Raw genomic sequence first — 21,831 nt, forward strand, 5'->3', positions numbered from 1 at the left:
GGAAGAAGAAAACGAGCCAGGTTTCATGATGGACCGCATCCCGGGCCCCTGCCGGGGGCAAGATGGCGTTTTCCTTCGACGCCTCTCGGGACAGGCGTGTCCCATGGAGCGCGTCCTGCAGGAAGCGGCCTCTCTGCCGCGACTCCGCGTGGAGCGCCGGGCAGCCTCACCGTTTCCGGGTTCCAAGGCGGCCGCTTGGGCCGCGGCCCCGCGGAGGTGCATCTCGGGAGGACGGCGGCGACGTCACCGAAGCCCCCGCCTACGCCCCGCCCCCAGCGGCTGGGCGAGCGGAGCCGACATGGCGGCCGAGGCGGAGTACGAGTCTGTCCTGTGCGTGAAGCCGGACGTCAGCGTCTACCGCATTCCGCCCCGGGCCTCCAACCGCGGCTACAGGTACCGTCCCGGGGCCGCTGCCGCCCGGCCGGCGCGCGTCCCTCCTCCGGACCCGCTGTCCGCCACCTTGGGCTCGTCTGCCTGCCGGGAGTCCCCCCTGCCTGGGTCGTCCTCCTCAGGCCTCCCGGGCGCTCGGCCACTCCGGGCTGTGGTCCTCTCTGCGTTGGCCGCTTGTTTTGTCCCCTTCCTGCGTCCTCCGCCGCCCTGCCCTCTCCTTGTGCCCCGGGTCCCCGTCTGCCCATCTCTTCGCTCGCAGCCCGCAGCTCTGCGTGCCACACACGCGCGCTCCGGGGGCGAGCTCCGTGCTGCTGGCCTCGTGCTCCCTAAAACGCAGCGGCCGTCGGGCCGCTCGCTCGGACGCCCTGACCACGGAGGGCAGGGCCGGACTGCCCCGGTGGCGAGTGGTTTCAAACCGCGGACCTTGCAGCCCAAAGCATCATCCCGATTGGCCCCTCTGGGGATGGTCTGCTTTATCTTTGTTCTGTCATCGACCCTCCCTTTGCTTCCAGCCGTTCTCCCGGTGGGCGAAGGTCATCATTCTAATTTTTTCCCTTGGTTGCCCATTATGCCTCTTTTCGTCATGTTTTCAGGATGATGAAGTGTCTGCCTGCTTGCTTTTCCTCCCTCCCCTGCACCCCCCGCTCCTTTAGGGCCCCCCCCCGCCCCCCCGAGTTAACACTGTGTTCCCAATGCCCGAGAGAGCCCCGCGACGCTGCATGATGTCATGGACTGGAATCAGCACTGACGGAGCGACGCGTTCACAGATGAGTGCGAGCCCCGCAGCAGTATTGATTTTGGATCGGATCCCTTAACCCCTCACCTTCTGTTTTCTCACCTGTTAATTGGTGGTGGTGGGTAGATGAACAGTTAATGATAATAAAATGTACTTCATGTCGGTACTCGACAGGTTTTTTGTTGGCTTCGTTGTTTTAAGTTTAAATGAAATCATAAACTGGGTGTGAAAGAATTTGGGGAAATGACCAGGAAACAATCCAAACTCACGGCCAGCGAGTCCATTTTGACTCCTAGCGACTGCATAGGACAGGCTAGGACTACGCATGTGAGAAAGTGACGCAAAATATAAAATTTGAAGTACTGTTCATGATTTCCCCCTTGGCAGTATCATTACCTTGGTTGAAGTTACCTTCTGAGGTCCATGATTTTGTGTTCTTATCAGGAAGTTCATTCTTCTTGAGACAGTATCTTTCAGCTACCTGACCTGTTCACTAGACTTTACGAGGGATGTACATTTTGACCGTCCAATTTTTAAGAACTCAAATTCTCTGTCAGTAAGAATCTACTTGCCATTTTGTTGGTAGTCACAGGTACTCTGTAAAAGTGTGACTCACCTTATTAGATATCATCTTTGGGAAGCCCACCCTGACCCTTCTATCGAGCTTAGATGTGCTCTTTGTGCCTTTGCAGGCTTGTCTCCATCATTCTGTATTGTGATTGTTTTTTGTCACTTCTTTCCCCAGATTAGCCTGTATAACCTGAGATCTTTTTAGACTTTATATTCTGTCTGTCAAACTCAAAGGGGCATGTAAGTGGGCACTCTGTAAATGTTGAGTGAAAGAAAAATTAGATCACACAGATAAGCCTAATCACAGAAATGGATGTGGAATAAGTTAAAATAGCTCATGACTTCCATTTCTAAGTGTTAAGGCTTTCACATCAAAGAGGGGTGCTCTCCTTGTTTTTCTACTTCCAGGTTGGGTTTGTTTTCAAGCATCTGCCTCCTTTCACCCATCTGGTTTCTCTACCTTCTCTTAGGTCACCCACAACCCTATGTGTCATGTCACTTAACTACCCTGAGCTTTCAAAGCAGTTTCTTAAATTTCTTCTTTTGCCTATTATTTTTCTGAGCCTTCCATGATTGTTACTGACATTTCTTATCCTCTCATCAACATCCTTTTCTCTCAGTTTATTGAGTAAAGAGAGCAGAGCTAACTTTGAGTTCCAGCTCAAATGTACCTTTGCTACGTTACCTGAGGCAGATCGCATAACTTTTTGAACTTTCCTTTCTTCACTTGTAAAAACTAGGATAATAATTCTTGCCTTGCAAGATTCTGCCACTTATTTTTTCCAACAATGGGCTTACTGCCGTTAGAAAATCCTTTTTATTTATTTATTTTCTTTTTGCCTGCATAGCCCCTCTTGTCATTTACCAGGACCCAATTTACTTTATGAGCATGATCTATTCGCTAGCCTGCCATTAAAAGATAAACAGGGCAAAAAAAAAAAGATAAGCAGGGTTTTTTAGCAAGCTGGAGAAATCCTTCCTTTGAGTAATAAGGGCAGAGGAACGAAATGCCTTTGATTTACCTAAGGTAGGCTGTGGCTTCCCAGACTTTTGCTGATCAGGCTTCTAGACTATGAAAGGAAAATGTAGGCTTATGAGAAATTTATTAATAGATTTAAAATGATTTTTCAATTTATAATACTGGTTTGTTAATCACCACTATCTTTCTTCTCTAGCTAAATCAGCTTTAAACACCGTATGTCTTAATGTAAAGAATGCTGGCCTTAGGCTTAGAAGACCTGAGTGTAAATTGGGTTATCATTACTTACTGTCTTATCCTCTTCTTCCTTCAAGAAATAGAGATGATAAGAAACTGCCTACTTTTTTTATAAGCCACTATAAGGGTTTAATTAAATGTACACGTGCAATCTTTTTTTTAAAAATCATTTTATTGGGGGCTTGTACAACTCTTATCACAATCCGTATATACATCCGTTGTGTCAAGCACATTTGTACATTTGTTGCCGACATCATTTTCAAAACATTTTCTTTCTACTTGAGCCCGTGGTGTTGGCTCTTCATTTTTCCCCCTCCCCCCTCCCCTCCTTCCTTCATGAACCCTTCATAATTTATAACTTAATTATTTTTTCATGTCTTACACTGACTGATGTCTCCCTTGACCCATTTTTCTGTTGTACATCCCCCTGGGATGGGGTTATATATAGATCATTGTGATCAGCTTCCCCTTTATCCTCCTACCTTCCCCTGCCTCTCCTGGTATCGCTATTCTCATTATTGGTCCTGAGGGGTGTATCTGTCCTGGATTCCCTGTGTTTCCATCTCTTATCTGTACCCGTGTACATGCTCTAGTCTAACTGGATTTGTAAGGTAGAATCGGGGTCATGATAGTGGGGTGAGGGGGAAAGCATTAAAGAACTAAGGGAAAGTTGTATAGTTTCCTAGGTGCTATCCGCACCCTGACTGGTTATACCGTACCCAGACTGGCTGTACTGTACCCTGACTGGCTTGTCTCTTCCTTGTGACCCTTCTGTAAGGGGATGTCCAATTGTCTACAGATGGGCTTGGGTCTCTACTCCACACTCTCCCTCAATCACATTGATAGGACTTTTTTGTTCTGGGTCTTTGATGCATGATACTTGTTCCCATTGATACCTCATGATCACACAGGCTGGTATGCTTCTTCCATGTGGTCTTTGTTGCTTCTCAGCTACATGGCCACTTGTTTATCTTGAAACCTTTAAGACTCCAGACGCTATATCTTTTGATAGCTGGGCACCATCATCTGCCTTCACCACATTTGTTTATATACCCGCTTTGTCTTCAGTAATTGCGTTGGGAAATTGAGCATCACTGAATGCCAGGTTATTGGAACAAAGTGTTCTTGTGTTGAGGGAGGACTTGAGTAGGGGCCCAAAATATATGTACATAGATCTATTTCCCTATCGTTATATGTAAATATATTTACATATGTACATGCCTGTATTTAGACTTAGACTTCTATAAATGCCCTTTTGCCTCTGAGTTCTTTCCTCTATTTCCTTTTACTTTCCTCTTGTCCCACTATTATGTTCGGCCTTCATTTAGGTTTCAGTAATTCCTCTCAGTTACATTGCCCATAATCAAGCCCTACCAGGCATCAGATGTCCTCCTCACCATCAATTTTAGCTCACTTGTTGTTCCCTTGTCCCTGGGTTTGTTAACATCCACTCCCCCCCTTCCCCTCTTTTGTGTACCCCCAGGAACCATTGGTCCCATTGTGTTCTCCTCTTGATTGTTTTCCCCACCTATCTTATCTAGATAGGCATGCAGAGCCAATAACAAGACAAAAGCACAAAAACAAGATAGCAAAACAAAACAACAAAAGAAAACCAAAAACCCAAGGACAAAAAAAAAAGACAAGCCTATAAATAGTTCCAGGTCTGTTTGTTGACTTTTAGGAGTGTTTTCCAGTCCAGTCTGATGGGGTGCTATGCCCTGGTCCAAAAGCCTGTTTTTAGTATTCTCCTGGGACTTCGTTGCTTTGCTCCCCTTGCTGCTCTGTTGCACACGCTTAGCATTTCACCCTGGTGTGGTGGGGTCAGATCGGCACAGTTCCCACACTGTGCCTCTGGTGTTTACCCTCGTAGCACTATGAGTCAGGGACATCGTGCCTCCTGGTGGGGCAGGCCCTAAGGTCCTCTCTGCATGTGAAATCTTAATGTGACTGTAAGAATGGTTTGTGTAGATACAGAAAATTTAATTGCTAAGGTTGATACAAATTTGTAGGCAATTTAGTTTCAGAAGACCAGAAAGAACAAGAATTTGAGGAATGATAGATCTTGGAGAGGGAGAAGAACCGGGCCTGTGGCGGAGACAAAGTACTGCCTTGAATGGCCTTTCCTTTCCGAAAACACTCTTAAATGGTGTGCAGTAGACACACAAGGAGAAGGCAGACAAGGAGCTTGACCAGAGGATCACATTAGTAGGTTTGTTCTTGGGGCTTTCAGTGGTCTTTTTGTCCTAATGTCTACTCGGTGGCCTAACAAAGGACAGAACTCGTTGTTGAAATTGTGATAGCCAGGGACCCCTAGAACACTCTCATCTGGACCAGCTTCAGGTACGTGGGGATCATGAAGGCAGGCCATCAAGAAGGAAGGGCAATGCAGGGATTAATCTTGCAGATTCTTTAGTGCTAAGGTGACCTGGTGGCATATTGGATTATATGTTGGGTTGGTAACTTCAAGGTCAGCAGTCCAAACCCAGCAGCTACTTTGCAGGAGAAAGATGAGTCTTTCTGTTCCGTAAAGATGTATAGCCTTAAAGACACAAAGGGGCAGTTCACTCCTGCCCCATGGGGCCACTATGAGTCAGATTAAACTAGACAGCAGTGGGTTTGGGTTCCCAAGAACTCTCCTAATTTTCATTTTTGTCCTTTTTGCTCTTGGTTAACCTTCTTGTTATACTCACTCTTGATAAGATTTATCTTAGTGTCATCTTTGTAACCTGCTGCTACTTGTCTGTGTTCAGATGGGATCCGTTCATAATCACTTTTACTTTATGCTGCCCTTTCTACACTTCTGCAAAGCAAAATCACAAATATAAGGTTTTGTAAAATCTGGCATATTTAAATAATAATGCCTTCAATTGCATTCAAATTTATGTGGACAAGATGACGATAAATATTCAGTGTTTTCTAATGCTTCCACATATATTGCTATCTCCAGCCCAGAAATCCTGCTTGAACTCCAGACTCATAAATTCAGCTGACTACATCTCTTCTTAAATGTCTGCTACACGTCTCAAAGCGCATCTGATCCAAACTCAGCTGATCTTTCTTCCCAAACATGTTCTACCTTCCTCAGCTCAACTTTTGGTAACTTTTTTCTAGAGACTAAAAGGCAAGAACTGTAGTTGACCTTGACTTCTTTATTTTTCTTATTCACCTGTGCTCCCCACCCCACCTCCTTCAATCCATTAGAAAATCCCTTTGGCTCTAATTTAAAGACTTGTAGCCACTTTTGCTGCTGCCATCTCTTCAAAGCCACACCACTCCTGGATTACTGCTGTAGCTTCTAGAACTAATCCCCCTCCACCTCTACTCACTTCACCTCAAAGTAATTTAAATTTAAGGGAGATCATATCAGACATCTGCTTCAAAACCCTGTAATTGCACCTCTGTATCCGAGGGAAAGCCAGCCTTCTGACAGTGGCACATACAGCCTTTGTTGTTAGCTGCTGCAAGTTGGTCCATAGTGACCCTGTCTACAGCTGAATGCAACACTGCCTGACCTGCAGCATCCTCACACTCATTGCTGCCATTGAGCTCAATGTTGCATCCCTGTGTGCCACTCACCACTCATTCGTCAGTTTGCCACAATGGTGGCTTGTGTGGTGCTATGATGCTGGTAGTTAGTTATGCCACTGGTACTTCAGATACCATCAGGGGCACCCATGGCTGCTAGGTTTCAGTGGAGTTCCCAGAACAAACCAAACTAGGAAAAAGACGTGGCAGTCTACTTGAGGACCTCACTATCCCACATCTATCCCAGGCTTCCTCCCACTGGGGCACCTTTGTACTGCCTGTTCCCTAGGCTGGAATGCTCTTCCACCAGATAAATGCATATGTAACTTTCTTCCTTCCTTTATTTATTTTGCTAAGATTTCACCTTCTTAATCAGTCCTGTTTTACCACTCTCCTGAACCCCAACCTTAGTGCTTTACTGTCGACAGTATGCTATATTTTACTTTTTAACGGTGTTTCTTTTTGTTGTCTATTTTCTATTAAAAAGCAAGCTTCATGAGGGCAGCGATCCCTGGTTTGCTCCTGGGTATATCCCAAGCAGCTCGAACAGTGCCTGTGACGTGTAAACTCTCTGTCAGTGTGAAAGGAACAAGTGTGTGTCTTTCTTGGGGAGTTGAGAAGGCTTCTGCTGTCCAGGGTGTTGCAGTGTGTAGACCTTGATGTTACCTGTTAGTAACACACTATTGTTTGGAATGTCATCTGCAGTGTGAAAATAAACATCACTATAAGAAATTTAAAATAATTGTATTGCTTTGATTTGAATTTTTATATGTTCTTATTGGTACCCATTGGGCTCTGAAATCCTTTACCTTTGTACTTGTTTGGGACTGCGTGTAACACAAAGCATCTATGTAGAGGCAGTCATAGCCTCTTCTGGTTGCTGATTGTCACAGATACAGAGAAAGGGGAAGCATTTCAGGGAAAGGAAAAAGACATGAGGCAGCTACAGAAAGTTCATGGAAAAATTCTGCTGTCACATTGACAGAGAGTTTACATGTCGCAGGCACTGTTCGAGCTGCTTGGGATATACCAAGGAGCAAGCCAGGGGTCGCTGCCCTCATGAAGCCCTCTTGTATTCCAGGTGGTTCTGGGTGGGCTTTAATATGTTCATGACACGGATCTAAGGACTGAGGATTTCTGCTTTTCTATCTTAGGGCTTCTGACTGGAAATTGGATCAGCCTGACTGGACTGGTCGCTTACGAATCACTTCAAAAGGGAAGATTGCCTACATCAAACTTGAGGACAAAGTTTCAGGTAATCTGTGCAGGTGACCTTTTTATTATATTAAGGATATTTACGAATCACTTCAAAAGGGAAGATTGCCTACATCAAACTTGAGGACAAAGTTTCAGGTAATCTGTGCAGGTGACCTTTTTATTATATTAAGGATATTGGGTTGAGTGTACTTTCAGAGTGCCGTTCACACTGGGGGCTGGAATGGAGAAACGTTTGGACTGGAGTTCTTGATTTTTGGATTCTTTGCTGCAAACAAAGCTGTTTTCGATCTCTCAGGGGAGCTCTTTGCTCAGGCGCCGGTAGAACAATACCCTGGCATTGCTGTGGAGACAGTGACCGATTCCAGCCGCTACTTTGTCATTCGGATCCAGGATGGCACTGGTACGAGAAGGGCCTGGGATTTTGAAGGTTAAATAGTCTGTGCCTATTGCATTTCTCTTATTTCAGTTTACTACTTTCTCCCCCCTCCCTTTTCTTTAAATTATTGTAGTTACTGAAGAGAAGGATTAACATGCTTTTAGTAATAGATATAAGCAGAAGTTCAAGACATAGAGCAATTACTAGGTAGACCTAATGAAATGAAAATGCATAGCTAATAAAAGCCCACATTTTTTCTCCTCGGTGTTTGTGGTGGTGGTATTTTGGTGGGACTGTCTTAGTCATCCAACTCTATGGCAATAGTTTTCACTCTTTTCTCCTGTGTCTATAGCAAAAGCCTGCAAACTTTCTCTGAAGAGTCAGATAGTAGGTGTATTAGGCTTACAGGCCAAATAGTCTCTGCTGTTGTGCCAGCCTGGTGGGGTAGTAGGGTACATGTTGGGCTGCTAATGTCATGGTCAGCAGTTCGAACCCACCAACTTCTCCTCAGGAGAAAGACGAGGTTTTCTGCTCCCATAAAGATGTTCGGTCTTAGAAACCCATAGGGGCAGTTCTACTCTACCCTATAGGGAGGGTCACTGTGGGTCAGAAATGACTCAGTGAGTTTGAAGTGGTTTTTGTTTTGAGTTGTTGTGCAAAGCATGCTCAAACCAAGCCTGCTGCCATTGAGTCACTCGTGACTCACAGTGACCTGAGACCACATCTTGAATGCCCTCCTGAGGATCACCTAGTGGGTTAAGTTGTCAGCCTTGCAGTTAGCAGCCCATGGCTAACCCACAGCACTACCGGGGCTCCTTTGGGATAGTGCTGAAGCCGCCACAGACCAAACCCAACCCCCACTGAGGTAATCTGAGTGAGAGTGACCCTGTGGGACAGAGCAGAACTGTCCCATAGCGTTCTGAATCTCTTAAGTATTTTCAAGAGCAGACAGCTTTCGCTTTCTCCTGTACTGTGGCGGGTGGGTTTGAATCACGGACCTTGCCGTTAGCAGCCCATAGGAAATGTGTAGACGAATCCATGTGGCTGGGTTCCAGTAAAACTGTACTGACAGGAACCGCTGGGCTGCGTTTGCTGACTCGGGGTCTGTGAGAAGGGGTCAGGAGTATCGGCCACATCGACTTAGGCCAAGGGCGGCTTTCACTGGGCAGACTGTCTGAGGGAACGCTTCCTTTTTGAGTCCTCTCATCTCTCCACAGGGCGTAGCGCTTTCATTGGCATTGGTTTCACAGATCGGGGCGATGCGTTTGACTTTAATGTCTCCTTGCAAGATCACTTCAAGTGAGTGACGCTTGTTCTCATTTACCAAATTGAATGGCTGTGGGAGAGCTGCTTCTCAGATGCATAAGCACTGTCTCCTTTCCCTCCTTTCTTAGTTGGCAAACGAGTTTATTACATAGATCTCTTCATGCTGCGTTTGTTTTCCTGCCCCATCACTGTTACCTCTACATTGCCTTTCCTTGCAGCTTGAAATGTGTTGTCAGATCCCGTTTAATGGTTTGAGGAGGATGCTTTTTTTTATGCCTCTGGGGAATTGGCCCTGGAATGTAGGTGATAGAGGGAGGTGTACAGTAAAAGCAGGGCTATATGTGAGACAGACATGCCAACTTTGTTACCTTGGGTAGCCGATGACGTTTTGTGCCTATTGCCACGTCTTTTCAGTCCTTTAGATTTTGAGGCAACGCTGGTGGATAGCGCATGTGCAACAGCTTCCATCCTCAATGTTGGGTATATCTGCCTTCCTACTGTAGGACTCTCTAAAGCTTTGAACTCAGCCAACCTAGGGATGCCAGCTGGAAAGATAGAATATTCACACTAAGGGCAGCCCTTAGCCTTGGGGGAGGGGACTCGGCGAACAGATATTTTCCTGAGGGAGGGGTAAGTCTAAGATGAATTCTGTGGGGTTGCTCAGAGTCCTTGGTGGGGATCAGTCCCACTTGCTCCCTTTCTTCACTTTGGGGACTCTCACTCCCGCATTCTGGGATCCCCTCTCAAGATATCTGACAACACCCAAATCTGAATGTTAATGCTCTGCTTTCAGGGAAAGCCAAAGTAAGATGATTTACTGTTTTCCTCAAGGTGGGTAAAGCAGGAATCTGAGATTTCCAAAGAGTCTCAGGAAATGGACACGCGCCCCAAGTTGGATCTGGGCTTTAAGGAAGGACAGACGATCAAATTGAGTATTGGGGTGAGTGCGTTTGCCTTTCTCTTTCAGCTGGTTTTGTGTGTGTGTTTCTGTAAGCCTGTGACCTTCTTCCATGTTCTTCTAACAGAACATTACAACCAAGAAAGGAGGTGCTTCTAAACCCAAGACTGCAGGGCCTGGGGGCCTGAGCTTACTCCCACCCCCACCTGGTGGCAAAGTCACGATTCCTCCACCTTCCTCCTCAGTGGCCATCAGCAACCATGTCACCCCACCGCCCCTTCCAAAGGCTAACCACGGAGGCAGTGATGCAGGTAAATCTCTCCAGTATCTCTAACTTTATGAGATTATACCTTACATTTTATTTGAGAAACACCTATTTGCCAAGGTTTTCATTATGCTTCAAGTCTGACTCAGAGACACTGACCAAGTGACTCTGACAGCCTTTGGCAAAGCGTCAGCGCTCCTGTAGCGAACTACGAGTCTTGAGATGCAGTCTGTGCGCAGGTGGAGCAGGCTGGGTTTAGAGATAGCTTTCTTCATTGCTAGTGGGCCTCTGTGTCAGATGGGCCTTGATTCCCATCAGTCATGTCTCTGCTTCTTTATGTTTGAATAAGGTTGGTAACGTTTCTTAAAGTTTTGAGTTTTACTCAATTTTCTTGTCTGTGAAATGGAGATGTAAAACTTCTTCAAGCTTGTGAAGGTTCAAAGATATGGCAGCACCTAGCGCAGTGTGTGGAGCATAGTAGCCATTCGTGAAGTGTCACTGCTTCATCCTTCCCATTTCTTCACCTGGGCAGTGGGAGAAAAGAAGACACCCAGGTTGTGAATACAGCGTCCATTCTCCCTCATGTGCTGTGGGAAAAGAATGTAAGAAATGAGGACATTAAAATTCAGAAAGGAATAGGGATTTTCTCAAGATTGAGGAACCAGATGTTAGAATCTGGATGCTTTGACAACATATTGGACAATGATGATCTTTCATAGCATTGATTATTAGAACTGATGGGTCTTCCTGAAACTTTTGAGGTACCAATGACTATAGCCTACCTCCTTTGGTAAGTATTGTCAGAAGGCACTGGGGAGAGACTAAATATCTTAATTCCTTTTCACTTTTGACAGCATCATGTTATAAGATTTATTTTTAATGGCTTATTAAAACATTGAATTTTGAGATTCATATGCATTTGTAAGAAATAATACGTAGAATGCCCTTTATCAGTTTCCTTCCTTGGCTGGTTGATAATATCTTGCAACACTGTAGTTGATAACCACAGCCAGGGAGTTGACGTTGAGAGCTCACCGGTCTTATGCAGCTTTCACCTCACTAGCATGTGCTGATTATGTGTATACTTTTGTGTATTTAGTTCTTTGCACTTTTGTCAGGGTAAGTCGCCACATCCACCACCAACCACAGTCAGGGTACAGAACAGTCTTACTATCACACGGCCCCTTCTGTCTCCCTGTTCCAGTAACACCCACCTTCTTTCTGATCCCCTTTTCCCCCACCATTAGCTCTTGGAAATCACTGTGCTATTCTCCATCTCTATACCATTGTCTTTTCAAGACTGTCAAGATAAATGGAATTGGGGGGTGGAGAGGGAGGGGGAAAATGAGGAGCTGATACCAAGGGCTCAAGTAGAAAGCAAATGTTTTGAGAATGATGAGGGCAACAAATGTACAAATGTGCTTGACACAACGGATGTATGTATAGATTGTGATAAAAGTTGTATGAGCCCCCAATAAAATGATTAAAAAAAGAAAAAGAAAAAGGAATGAGGGCAACATATGTACAAACATGCTTGATTCAATTGATGTATGGATTGTGATAAGAGTTGTACGAGCCCCCAATAAAATGATTTAAATGGCAAAAAAGAAAAAAAGATAAATGGAGCAGTGTGTTGTGTACCTCTTGGGTTGTCTTTTACACTCAGCATAGCTCTCTTGAGGTTTATCCAGGTTGCTGGCTCTATCGATAGTTTGTTCCATGTCTGGATGTGTACAGTGTGCTCCCCACTCACCCACTGAAGGACATCTGTCTTGTTTTCTAGATTTTGATTGTGACGTGTAAAGCTGTCACCCACATTTGCCTACAGGGTTTTTGTGAGCTCATGTTCTCACTGCTAAGAACCCTATTATGTTTGCCCCTTTCTCCCTCTTATCTCGTGTTCAGATATCCTGTTAGATTTGGACTCGCCTGCACCTGTCACAACACCTGCATCTGCACCAGCTCCCGTTTCTGCAAGCAACGACTTATGGGGTGACTTTAGCACTGCATCCAGGTAATGGGTATAGTGAGACCAGCCTGTTGTCAATGAAGGCCTCGGTGGTACATCCACAGTCAAAGGGAATCTTTGATCTGGGAAAGCAGGGGAAGTTACAGGTCATCGAGCGGTCTTGGCAGGAGTTTAGGGAAGCAACGAAGGCGTTCTGGGACGGTGGGCAAAGCTGGGGGGATAAGCAATGAGTGGGATATTTCAGACCTGGGTAAGTGGAATTTATGTGCATTCGGGGCAGTGAGTTCTTGGAAACTACCGAGTAAAGAATGGAATTGTTAGGCTAATGTTTTCCCTGTACCTCTCTCTGTTCTCCTGTCTTGCAGTTCTGTTTCAAACCAGGCACCACAACCATCCAACTGGGTCCAGTTCTGAATGGCATTGGCAAGACAGTAGGACAGATTTGAAGACTAATGATGACCCCAAGGGCACCAGTCCGTGAGGGAAGTTAGAAACTCCTTCCCTCCCCAGAACCAAAATGATCGGACAATCGTTTTCATAGCTTCTCCATTGCATCCAAGCTGGTCGGTCACTCCCCTTTGTTGTTATTTGCTGTTCAGCCGAGAGAGGATCTGCCCTCCCCTGCTCACTCCCATGATAGGGGAGTCGTGGGTCTTGTCATACGTGTGGCTGACATACAGGGCTCACAGGCTAAGGTTTGAGGTGGAAGTGACTGCTAACATCTGTAAAATTCTTCTGTCTTTTAATTTCTTTAACTGAATTATGTCATGACCTCTTTGTGAACCCCCACTACCAAATTTAGAGGAGACAAAAACCTTGAAACTTCCTTCTCCAGTGACTCAAGACTCTCAGAGTGGGTAGCCTAACCTTAGTGTTTACAGATGAAGACTTTGGATAGGGGAAGCTGTGGAGGGAGGCCTATTTTCTGGGTCTCTGCCAAGCATCCTTCAGGCTTCCCCTATTCAGTAAGCATCCATTGCTGTGTGCAGCTCCTTCACCCTCTCGTGTGTTTACGTGTCTTCCTGCGATCAGAGGGTTATGTTGGTGGTACCTGCACAATTCTTTCCTGTATTGAATAGCGCAACATCTGTGACCAGTGGTGTCCCTTGGATGAAGGAGAGTCAAGGGGCTGTGCTCTCCCAGTTAGATGCTAGAGAAATATTTGTTTTCTTGCAGCTTCCTGTACTTGCTGCTTTTGAAGCACAGCTTTACTTTGTATTTGCCCCATTGTTTGACCTACAGTTGAAGAGTTTAGAGTTTTTAACCTCCTCTGTTGAGCAGAGAGATTGAAAGCACTTAACTCTTGTTTGATACCCACATTGCCTTGCTGCCTGGATATCTGAGCCCTTTCCATACACATTTCTTTCAGCCCCTCAGCTCTTTGTTAGAGTGCTGCTGCTATGTATATTGCCATTTGTGTTTCTCTTTTTTATGTATCACCGTTTATGAAGGAAGCTGGGGAGTCGTGGCTTTGGCTGTGACAGGTTTGTCCAAGTGAAAGCTTTGATACTCATCCCCCAGAGTATCTCAGAAGCAAGTTGCTCTCTTACCACATTCCTTTCCCTGGGCCCCCCATTCCTTATCCAGCGCTGTGAAGAGAGTGCCATTTTCGGATGAAGGACACTGTCTCTTTGGTTGGTCAAGGGGCAACTTTGAGAATGAAATGGGATGTAATTTTTGTCCCCCCCCCCGCATCCATTTATTTGGATGTGTACATGCTAGTTGAAGGGCATACTATCTAGTTTCTTGCTCTCGGATTTCCTTCTTACGTCTTTTCTCTCTTTGGGTCCATAATCTTTCCATTGCCTCCCCCTTCCAGGCAGCTCTACTCTTGCAGAGCCATGACAGGACATTTTAAAATTCCAATGGAAAACACTACAAAGAAATTCTATGGAATCACTAGTGACTAACTACTGGGAGCCTATTTTCTCAATCTTCCTCCATGTTGTGTTCTTTGTATTTTCAAGATGATAATATATTATGTATTTGAATTGCTGAAAACAAAAATTGAAAGTGAAGTTTAAGATATATGTATATAAAGCATATCATGTATTGGTGCAATAATGGTAATTAAATATATGGAAAATGGTTGTGCCTCTTTTTTATTTTACGTACTTGATGAGTCTGTTATCTAATTTACTGAACACACATAGGCCAGTAAGTAGTAAAAGGACATGTCATATTTATTTTATTTTCAAGATGTAGCTTGTCAGAAATTGAGACTAGATCTTAGTGCTCAGCGTTCCAAACTCAAAGAGGCCTGACATAACACTCACCTATTTGCTAGTATGGTGCCTTTCATTGGCTTCCACTCATCATGATCTGGTCTGCCTTCCACATCCCAGAATTCCACAGATGAAGAGGATCAGTATCAGAGGTGGAAACTGAAGCCAGAGTTGAAAGCTTGGAATAGATCTCGAAGTTCTCATTTAGTGATCATTGAAAGAGATACATACGAATAGCAAAGATGCGTTGTATTTAAAAAGAAAAGGATCTTTTTCAAACAATAATACAGATTATTCTCGGTAGAGAGTCTGACACACTCCCGGTCCTTCCCTTTACCCTCCCTGTGGAGGGTTTATGTAGCATCTCTCCAAAATGTGAGGCACTATGATAGGAGGACAACATAAACCTCAACTTTTTGTTTAGGAAAAGATAGGGAAGAATCACTTTCTGTCTTAACTTCCCCAATTATGCTTTGACCCCTGCCTCTGATACGCTGCATGTAAGGCTTTGTTACTCCATTTTCCTTCCTTCTGTTTTCTACCTGTTGCTTGTCTGTAGCTTCCTTTGTCTCAAATCAGGAAGCTAAACTCTGCTTCTGCCCCTTGCTACCCCCACCCCTCCAACACATTGCCTATAATGCCTTTCCGATTCTCTTTTCCTTATACAATGAAGTCTCAAGTATCATTCCATCTTTAATTCGGTCTTCACCTTCACTCAAAATACATGCCAAAGTACTAGTTTTTAAAATTGTTTTGAAGTGTGAAAAACTTTTCTTGACTTTTTATGATAATGGGCTTACATAATATTTGCCCTTTTGTGCTTGACTAATTTCATTCAGCATAATATCCTTCAGGTTCATCCATTATTATGAGATATTTGGCCAATTTCAGGGTCATTCTTAAAGTTATAGAGTATTCCATCGAGTTTATGTACCACAATGTGTTTCTCCATTCTTCCATGGATGGCCATTTTGGTTGCTCCCGTCTTTTTGCTGCTGTGCATAGAGCTGTAATGAACATGGGTATCCTTACATCCGAGTGTGTCTCAACAATTTTAAAACTTGCTTAGAACACCTTCCCTTCTGTTAATACCTGCTTGTGGGAATTCTCATTGTGAAAGATTAGCTGACAGACCATATTTTTACACACAGAATATGGGCCTTCTAGGCTTGTTTGCCAATGGCTTCCTCTTGTATGATAGTTTTTAAGCAACTATGCGTTTGTTTTTTTTTACTGCAGTATGTGAAAAAATTGGCACAAGGGTGCTTACAAAAATACCTGGGGTGGGGGTGGGGAACAGTTGGCAAACATGAAGAGTACCTCATTTGTATAAACAATATTTGATGGAACGTTTGATTTTTCCAATCTAAAAAATGATTTCCCTTTTTTGTGTGTTGCCAAATTTGTTACTAGTTAGTAAGCTCTGAGTATAAGAACGTTGCCTTCATTTTTACGTACCTAGGACTTCACAAACACCTCTCTACTAGCAGGTTCTCAGTAAATACATTTTGAACTCGTAGTACTATCAGCAGTGACCAGTGTCTGCAAGTTGGAGATTCCTTCACTTATTTTTACTCATTTCGGCTTTTTCTAGGTAAATGAGTTCAGGATTCACAATGTGCTTTGTCACCTTCGCCAGCTTTGCAGAAAATCCTCTTCCTCAGATGGTCACAATATGAGAAGGTCCCGTAAGCAGATGTGAAGACAAATTGTACTGTGGTCCACAGATGTGTAGACGTGGGAAAGGATACTAGTTACTGTGTAGCACAGATGCTGCTAAAGTTGGTAGCTTACTGTTTTAATGATCCAACTGGCTCACATGGCCTTGAACTTGACTCATGTCTTAGTTCCTTTTTCCACCTTTTTTTTTTTTAAACCATGTGTAATTTACACTACAGTGAACCCTCGTTTATCGCGGTTAATCGGTTCTAGACCCTACCGTGATAAATGAACTTCTGCGAAGTAGGATTCCTTATTTGTAAATCAAATATTTTCGTAGTTAGAGCATAGAGGACATGAAAAAACACCCTTTAGTCACCATTACACTCGCAAACAATTACAGTACGCTGTACAAAAGCAAAAATGCATCTGATACATAGCTCCGATACATAGCAATGCAGACAGAAGCGTGTACAGTATGAGCCAGTCAGTGGCAGTAATGACAGAGCATGCGCTGTTACGTAAAAACTGCGATATAGTGAAGCCGCGGAAGTCGAAGCGCGAAGTGGCGAGGGTTCACTGTACATGAAGTCAGTTCATGTGGTTTATGAACATAGTACTCATACTGAAGCACTTCTCAGACACATTCCCAACAGAGAGCAAAAGGAAGAGAAACACATTGACTTGTGAGGAAGTTGGGATGGACTTCACAGCAATTTCATGGTCTGGCATTGCTTTCCACATTTTTTCAGGGTTGCCATTTTCAGTCCCTTTTTGAAAGATATGGGTGGTATTAAAAAAAAAATTCTGCCTTGCTTCAGTTACCTGTGTCTGAGTCAGGAGTAACATTGCCAATTGTGATACTGCATTCAATCCCTAGCTTTTATTTTTTAAAACTTTCATTATTAAAATTTGAAGGGCTTTATAGACATAAAATTCATGTATCATATAATTCAATGTTTTAAATATATTAAAGAGTTGTGCAGTCATCACCACAATCAGTTTTAGATCTTTTTTTCATTGTATCCATTATGATTGACTCCCCACTTCTCCCCAATGCCTCACTCACTCACTGATAACGAGTTGATGCTGGTGCATGCGACCGTTAGAGGACTGGGTAGAACTGCCACTGTGTTTCTGAGACTAACTCTTTTTTGTTGTTTTTTAATTGTATAGTTCATTTATACAGAGATAATTTGGAGTGATCTATTTACAATCTTTTCCAATGTTCATTTTCACCGATCAAATATATTTCACATAATAACATTTACTTGAACTGATGAGCATTATAAATCTGCCATAACATAGGGTTTTGGGTCCTCCCTGTTTACCCCTTTCAAAGACTAGGATTCTCAGTGCTGTTTCACTACGAAGTATTATCACTCATGTAGCAGACTGCAGTAAAAGGGTTACCAGCCTTTCCCCCCATCCTATGAATAAGTCCACCACAATTGATCTACTTTGTGGGATTTTTAAAACATTTCATTGTTTTCATATTCATTATTTGCAGGTATTATAAACCAAGGCAAATAAAGTTCACTTCTCCCAAACCTACAACCTTCTACATGCCCTCCAGTTGAGCTTTACTGTCTTTCACATTCTGTCATAGCTACTCTCTTTTTCCCTCTTTAAAAACAAACCCAAACCCAAAAACCTATTACCAATCATTCTTCTTTTCAGCCCATGCTGCGACTTTCAACTCAGTTTTAAGGTGGTTTTCGTTCAGTGGTCTAGAATATACTAAGTCATTTCACCTATTTCCACCACTCCAAAATGTTACACTTTAATCACTGTAACATTCTTTATTGGCTCAAAACCAGTATGGCTTGGTTTCACTTGGTAAAGTTAATATGATTAAAAAATATATGTGCATATATATGTGTGTATGTACACACACATTTTAAATAGAAGAAAAATACTTTCAGAATATGTTGATTTGAAAAGGCATCAAGTAAAAAAAAAAAGCAAATATTAAATGCTACTTCACAATAAAAAAACATTCAAATGATTTGGCAGGTCAAATGAATGAAAAGTGAGGAATGTGCAGCAAAAAAACCCGAATGTGCAGTGAAAAACTGTTATTTATAACATTTGACCAAAATTTGAATTTTTCAAATACTGGAATTTTACCAGTATCTCTTTGAAAAATCTTACATGCAGAATTTGAGATCATAACATTGGCACCTAAACTTTACATGGAACTTTGCAGTATTTCAAAATTTATATTGAGTTGTAACTTCCTTGGAAAACAAACCATAAAACCCTTACAGGTTTTCCATTTTATCATCTGGAATGCTTTATATTAAGTTTGTTTTTCACTGCACATTCCTCAAAGAGATACTGGTAAAATTCCAGTACTTGAAAAATTCAAATTTTGGTCAAATGTTATAAATAGCACAGTTGGTTGGTATTGCAAAGTCATGACAAATCCACAACCAGGCAAAAACCCATTTAATGCATGTTTCATTTATCCAAAGATACCAGGCTTGTCTGTACTAAAGAAACGAAGACAATTATATTCTTAAAACAAAAAGACTAAAAAAACAAAACTAAAAACAAAACGACTAATTTATCTGTATATCTTTAGCTGCCATTAAATAAAACAAAACAGTAACAAAAAAAATAAAAACATGGAGAATATTAAATTGTGTACAAAGTAATCCCACCGGCCCACAAAAAAACAACCCCCAAACCCAAAGTAATCCCTATAATACTTCCACAGTCAAGGAAAACAAAAGCAACTGTACACATTTATAAATACAGCGTCCCCATCCGTGAACACATAGCTTTGTTGATACCAAAGTCTCTCTTCGTTTGCCACTTAACTGGGCTCTGTCACTTGCTTTCCAGAACCCAGACTGCGTCCGGTTTGCTTTTCCACTCTTGCTATCTTCAGCTGTTTGCACATTAGACCCACATCCAGGAGCATCTTCATCCACGTCTACTTGAAGGACACGACACGGCTGAAGTCCTTCTCTGTGCCTGGACGCTGCATGCGGACAGGCTGTTCTCCACTCTTCACTGAGCTCTGGAAACCCGTGAGCGCCGTGGGGCTGGCGGCATCCTGGAAAGGGGCCATTGCTGCTCGAATGCAATTGAACCACTGCTGCAGGTGGAACACGGCGTTGGCTTGGGGTCCTGGCAGAGAAACTCAGATGATATTTTTACTTTTATCTGAGTTGCTGAAAGCCCCTGAGAAGGACCTGCCCATCCTCACATCTTCATCCTGCAGGCCTTCCAGCATCAACTACTGCACTGGGATTGGCTGCTGGTAAACCTGGTAAGAGTCAAAACTAAGATGGCTTGAAATAGGAAAACGTAAAGTTTATGTTTATTTTCATTCCTCAGTTCCCCATAGCAAAACAGTACTTTCCTTGCTTCCGTTCTAGGATCCTTCTGCTCTTTGTGCCGATATTCCAGTTTGTCAGTGGAATACTGGCATTCTGATTCACCTTTCTTCCAGTTGATATCAGAGAGAACTCCTTGGGTTAGCAGTACAACTTCTTCCAGAAGCTGAACAACAGGGTGGTCTTGGGGAGTATGTCTAAGAATTTCTTTGATCAGTTAAGGGTATTTGGCCAGGCAACTTCAAGGAATATCTAAGAATCTCCGGAGATGTAGTTTTTCACTGAAAAGGAGACTCAGGACATGGCTGGAGGAAGTCTTGGACTCTTGGATCTTGTTTCTTTTGATCAAGGAGAGCTTTCGCTGTGAGCTGGTTACTACAGTAGACTTGTAGGCATTCGAGCCTGACAACCAGGTCACAAGGATGTGATCAATCTGTTCCACTGTTCCATCAGGTTTGGTTGCTTCTGTTCTTGCCAACAAATCTTCACGCAGATGTATGTAAGTGTCCAAATCACTAAATTTCTGTGTGAGTTACTCTTCTGACATAATCGACAGCTTTTTAAAAAAAATCATGTTATTGGGGGCTCGTACAATTCTTATCACAATCCATACATACATCCATTATGTCAAGCACATTTGTACATTTGTTGCCATCATCATTCTCAAAACATTTGCTTTCTACTTGAGTCCTTATTCTCCTTCCCTCCCCCCTGCCCCCTCCCTCATGAACCCTTCATAATTCATAAATCATTATTTTGCATATCTTACACTGTCCGACATCTCTCCCCTTCACCCACTTTTCTGTTGTCCATCCCCCAGGGAGGAGGTTATATGTAGATCCTTGTAATTGGTTCCCCCTTTCTACCTCACCTTCCCTCCACCTTCCAGGTACCACTACTCTCACCACTGGTCCTGAAGGAGTCATTTGTGTTCCTAACTGTACCAACGTACATCCTCTGGTCTAGCCAGATTTGTAAGGTAGAATTGGGATCATGATAGTGGGGGAAGGAAGCATTTCAGAAATAGAGGAAAGTTGTATGTTTCATCGTTGCTACCCTGTACCCTGATTGGCTCATCTCCTCCACGCAACCCTTGAGTAAGGGGGTGAATCGACAGCTTTAACAAGGGATCATGGTAGTCCTTTCTTGCAAGTTTGAAAAATTAAATGCTGTTGACCTCAGGGCATTTTGTAGATTGCCTTCTGGCGCTCGATTTCCTTGGTATTTAAAGACTCCTTCATGTTGACGTGTAGCATCTTTTTTAAAAAAATTAAATAATCATTTTATTAGGGGCTCATACAACTCATCACAATCCGTACACACGTCATTTGTGTCCAGCACATTAGTACATATGTTGACTTCATCATTCTCACAACATCCGCTTTCCACTTGAGCCCTTGGTGGCGGCTCATTTTTCCCCCTCCCTCCCGACATGCAGCATCTTGACCAGAGAACACTGTTTCTCCTTTTGGTGGCTGTTGGGACCATTGACTTGCTGTTTGGCTTCTGCGAGGAAGCCAGGGAGGGATCTGCTGTCACCACGAAGAGTAAACGACTGTCTCATTTGACCAAAGTGTCTGACTGCTCCATTTCTAACAGGAGAGAGTAAGTTTGCAAGGATGTGACCCATCTAGGACTCGAATAGTCCTTTTCATAGGTAGGAGACCTCCAGTCTCATGCCCCACCATGATTTACCAAGCATTCCTGACAGTCTTTACAGGTGACCCACCCTGCGCCAGCCCTCCTGACCCAGGACAGTCACACAGGCTTTTCTTCTGTGTGACTTCTGCTCAGCCGCCCTGGCAGCCTGTTGCCCTTTCTCGTCTTTGTGGTGGATCTAACGGAGCTGGAGGGAAGAGTCCACAGACCTCAGGGCCCTGTAGGCGGGGCGCCAGGACTAAGACGAGGGCAGAAAGCCCTGTCTTTCTCCCGGTCATAAGCCTAAGGAAGGAACAATAGTTACTGTCTGTGTAGAGCTACCGATCCTGGATTTCATATAATGAAACTCATTTAAAACAAAGACAAGTGGAGGGAGGGTGGGGTGGAAAGGGGAAATCGATTACAAGGATCTACATATAACCTCCTCCCTGGAGGACGGACAACAGAAAAGTGGGTGAAGGGAGACCTCGGACAATGCAAGATATGACAAAATAATAATTTATAAATTATCA

General features: G+C 43.6%; 1 protein-coding gene and 1 pseudogene across 1 annotated transcript; one reads left to right on the forward strand and one right to left on the reverse strand.

The window, feature by feature from the left end:
* Positions 1-294: 294 nt before the first annotated feature.
* On the forward strand, positions 295-14,517 carry NECAP1 (NECAP endocytosis associated 1). Its single transcript, XM_004708149.2, has 8 exons — positions 295-393; positions 7,592-7,692; positions 7,951-8,055; positions 9,249-9,330; positions 10,129-10,237; positions 10,323-10,506; positions 12,366-12,474; positions 12,795-14,517. The coding sequence occupies exons 1-8, from the start codon at positions 299-301 to the stop codon at positions 12,841-12,843; spliced, it is 834 nt and encodes a 277-aa protein (XP_004708206.1). The 5' UTR covers positions 295-298; the 3' UTR covers positions 12,844-14,517.
* A 4,501-nt stretch (positions 14,518-19,018) lies between these two features.
* Positions 19,019-21,348, reverse strand: LOC101639112 (annotated as a pseudogene).
* Positions 21,349-21,831: the final 483 nt, after the last annotated feature.

This window comes from Echinops telfairi, unplaced genomic scaffold (genome assembly GCF_000313985.2).
Source record: "Echinops telfairi isolate 266 unplaced genomic scaffold, ASM31398v2 ScPeMD7_7356;HRSCAF=8355, whole genome shotgun sequence".
In the NCBI taxonomy this organism is placed as follows: domain Eukaryota; kingdom Metazoa; phylum Chordata; class Mammalia; order Afrosoricida; family Tenrecidae; genus Echinops; species Echinops telfairi.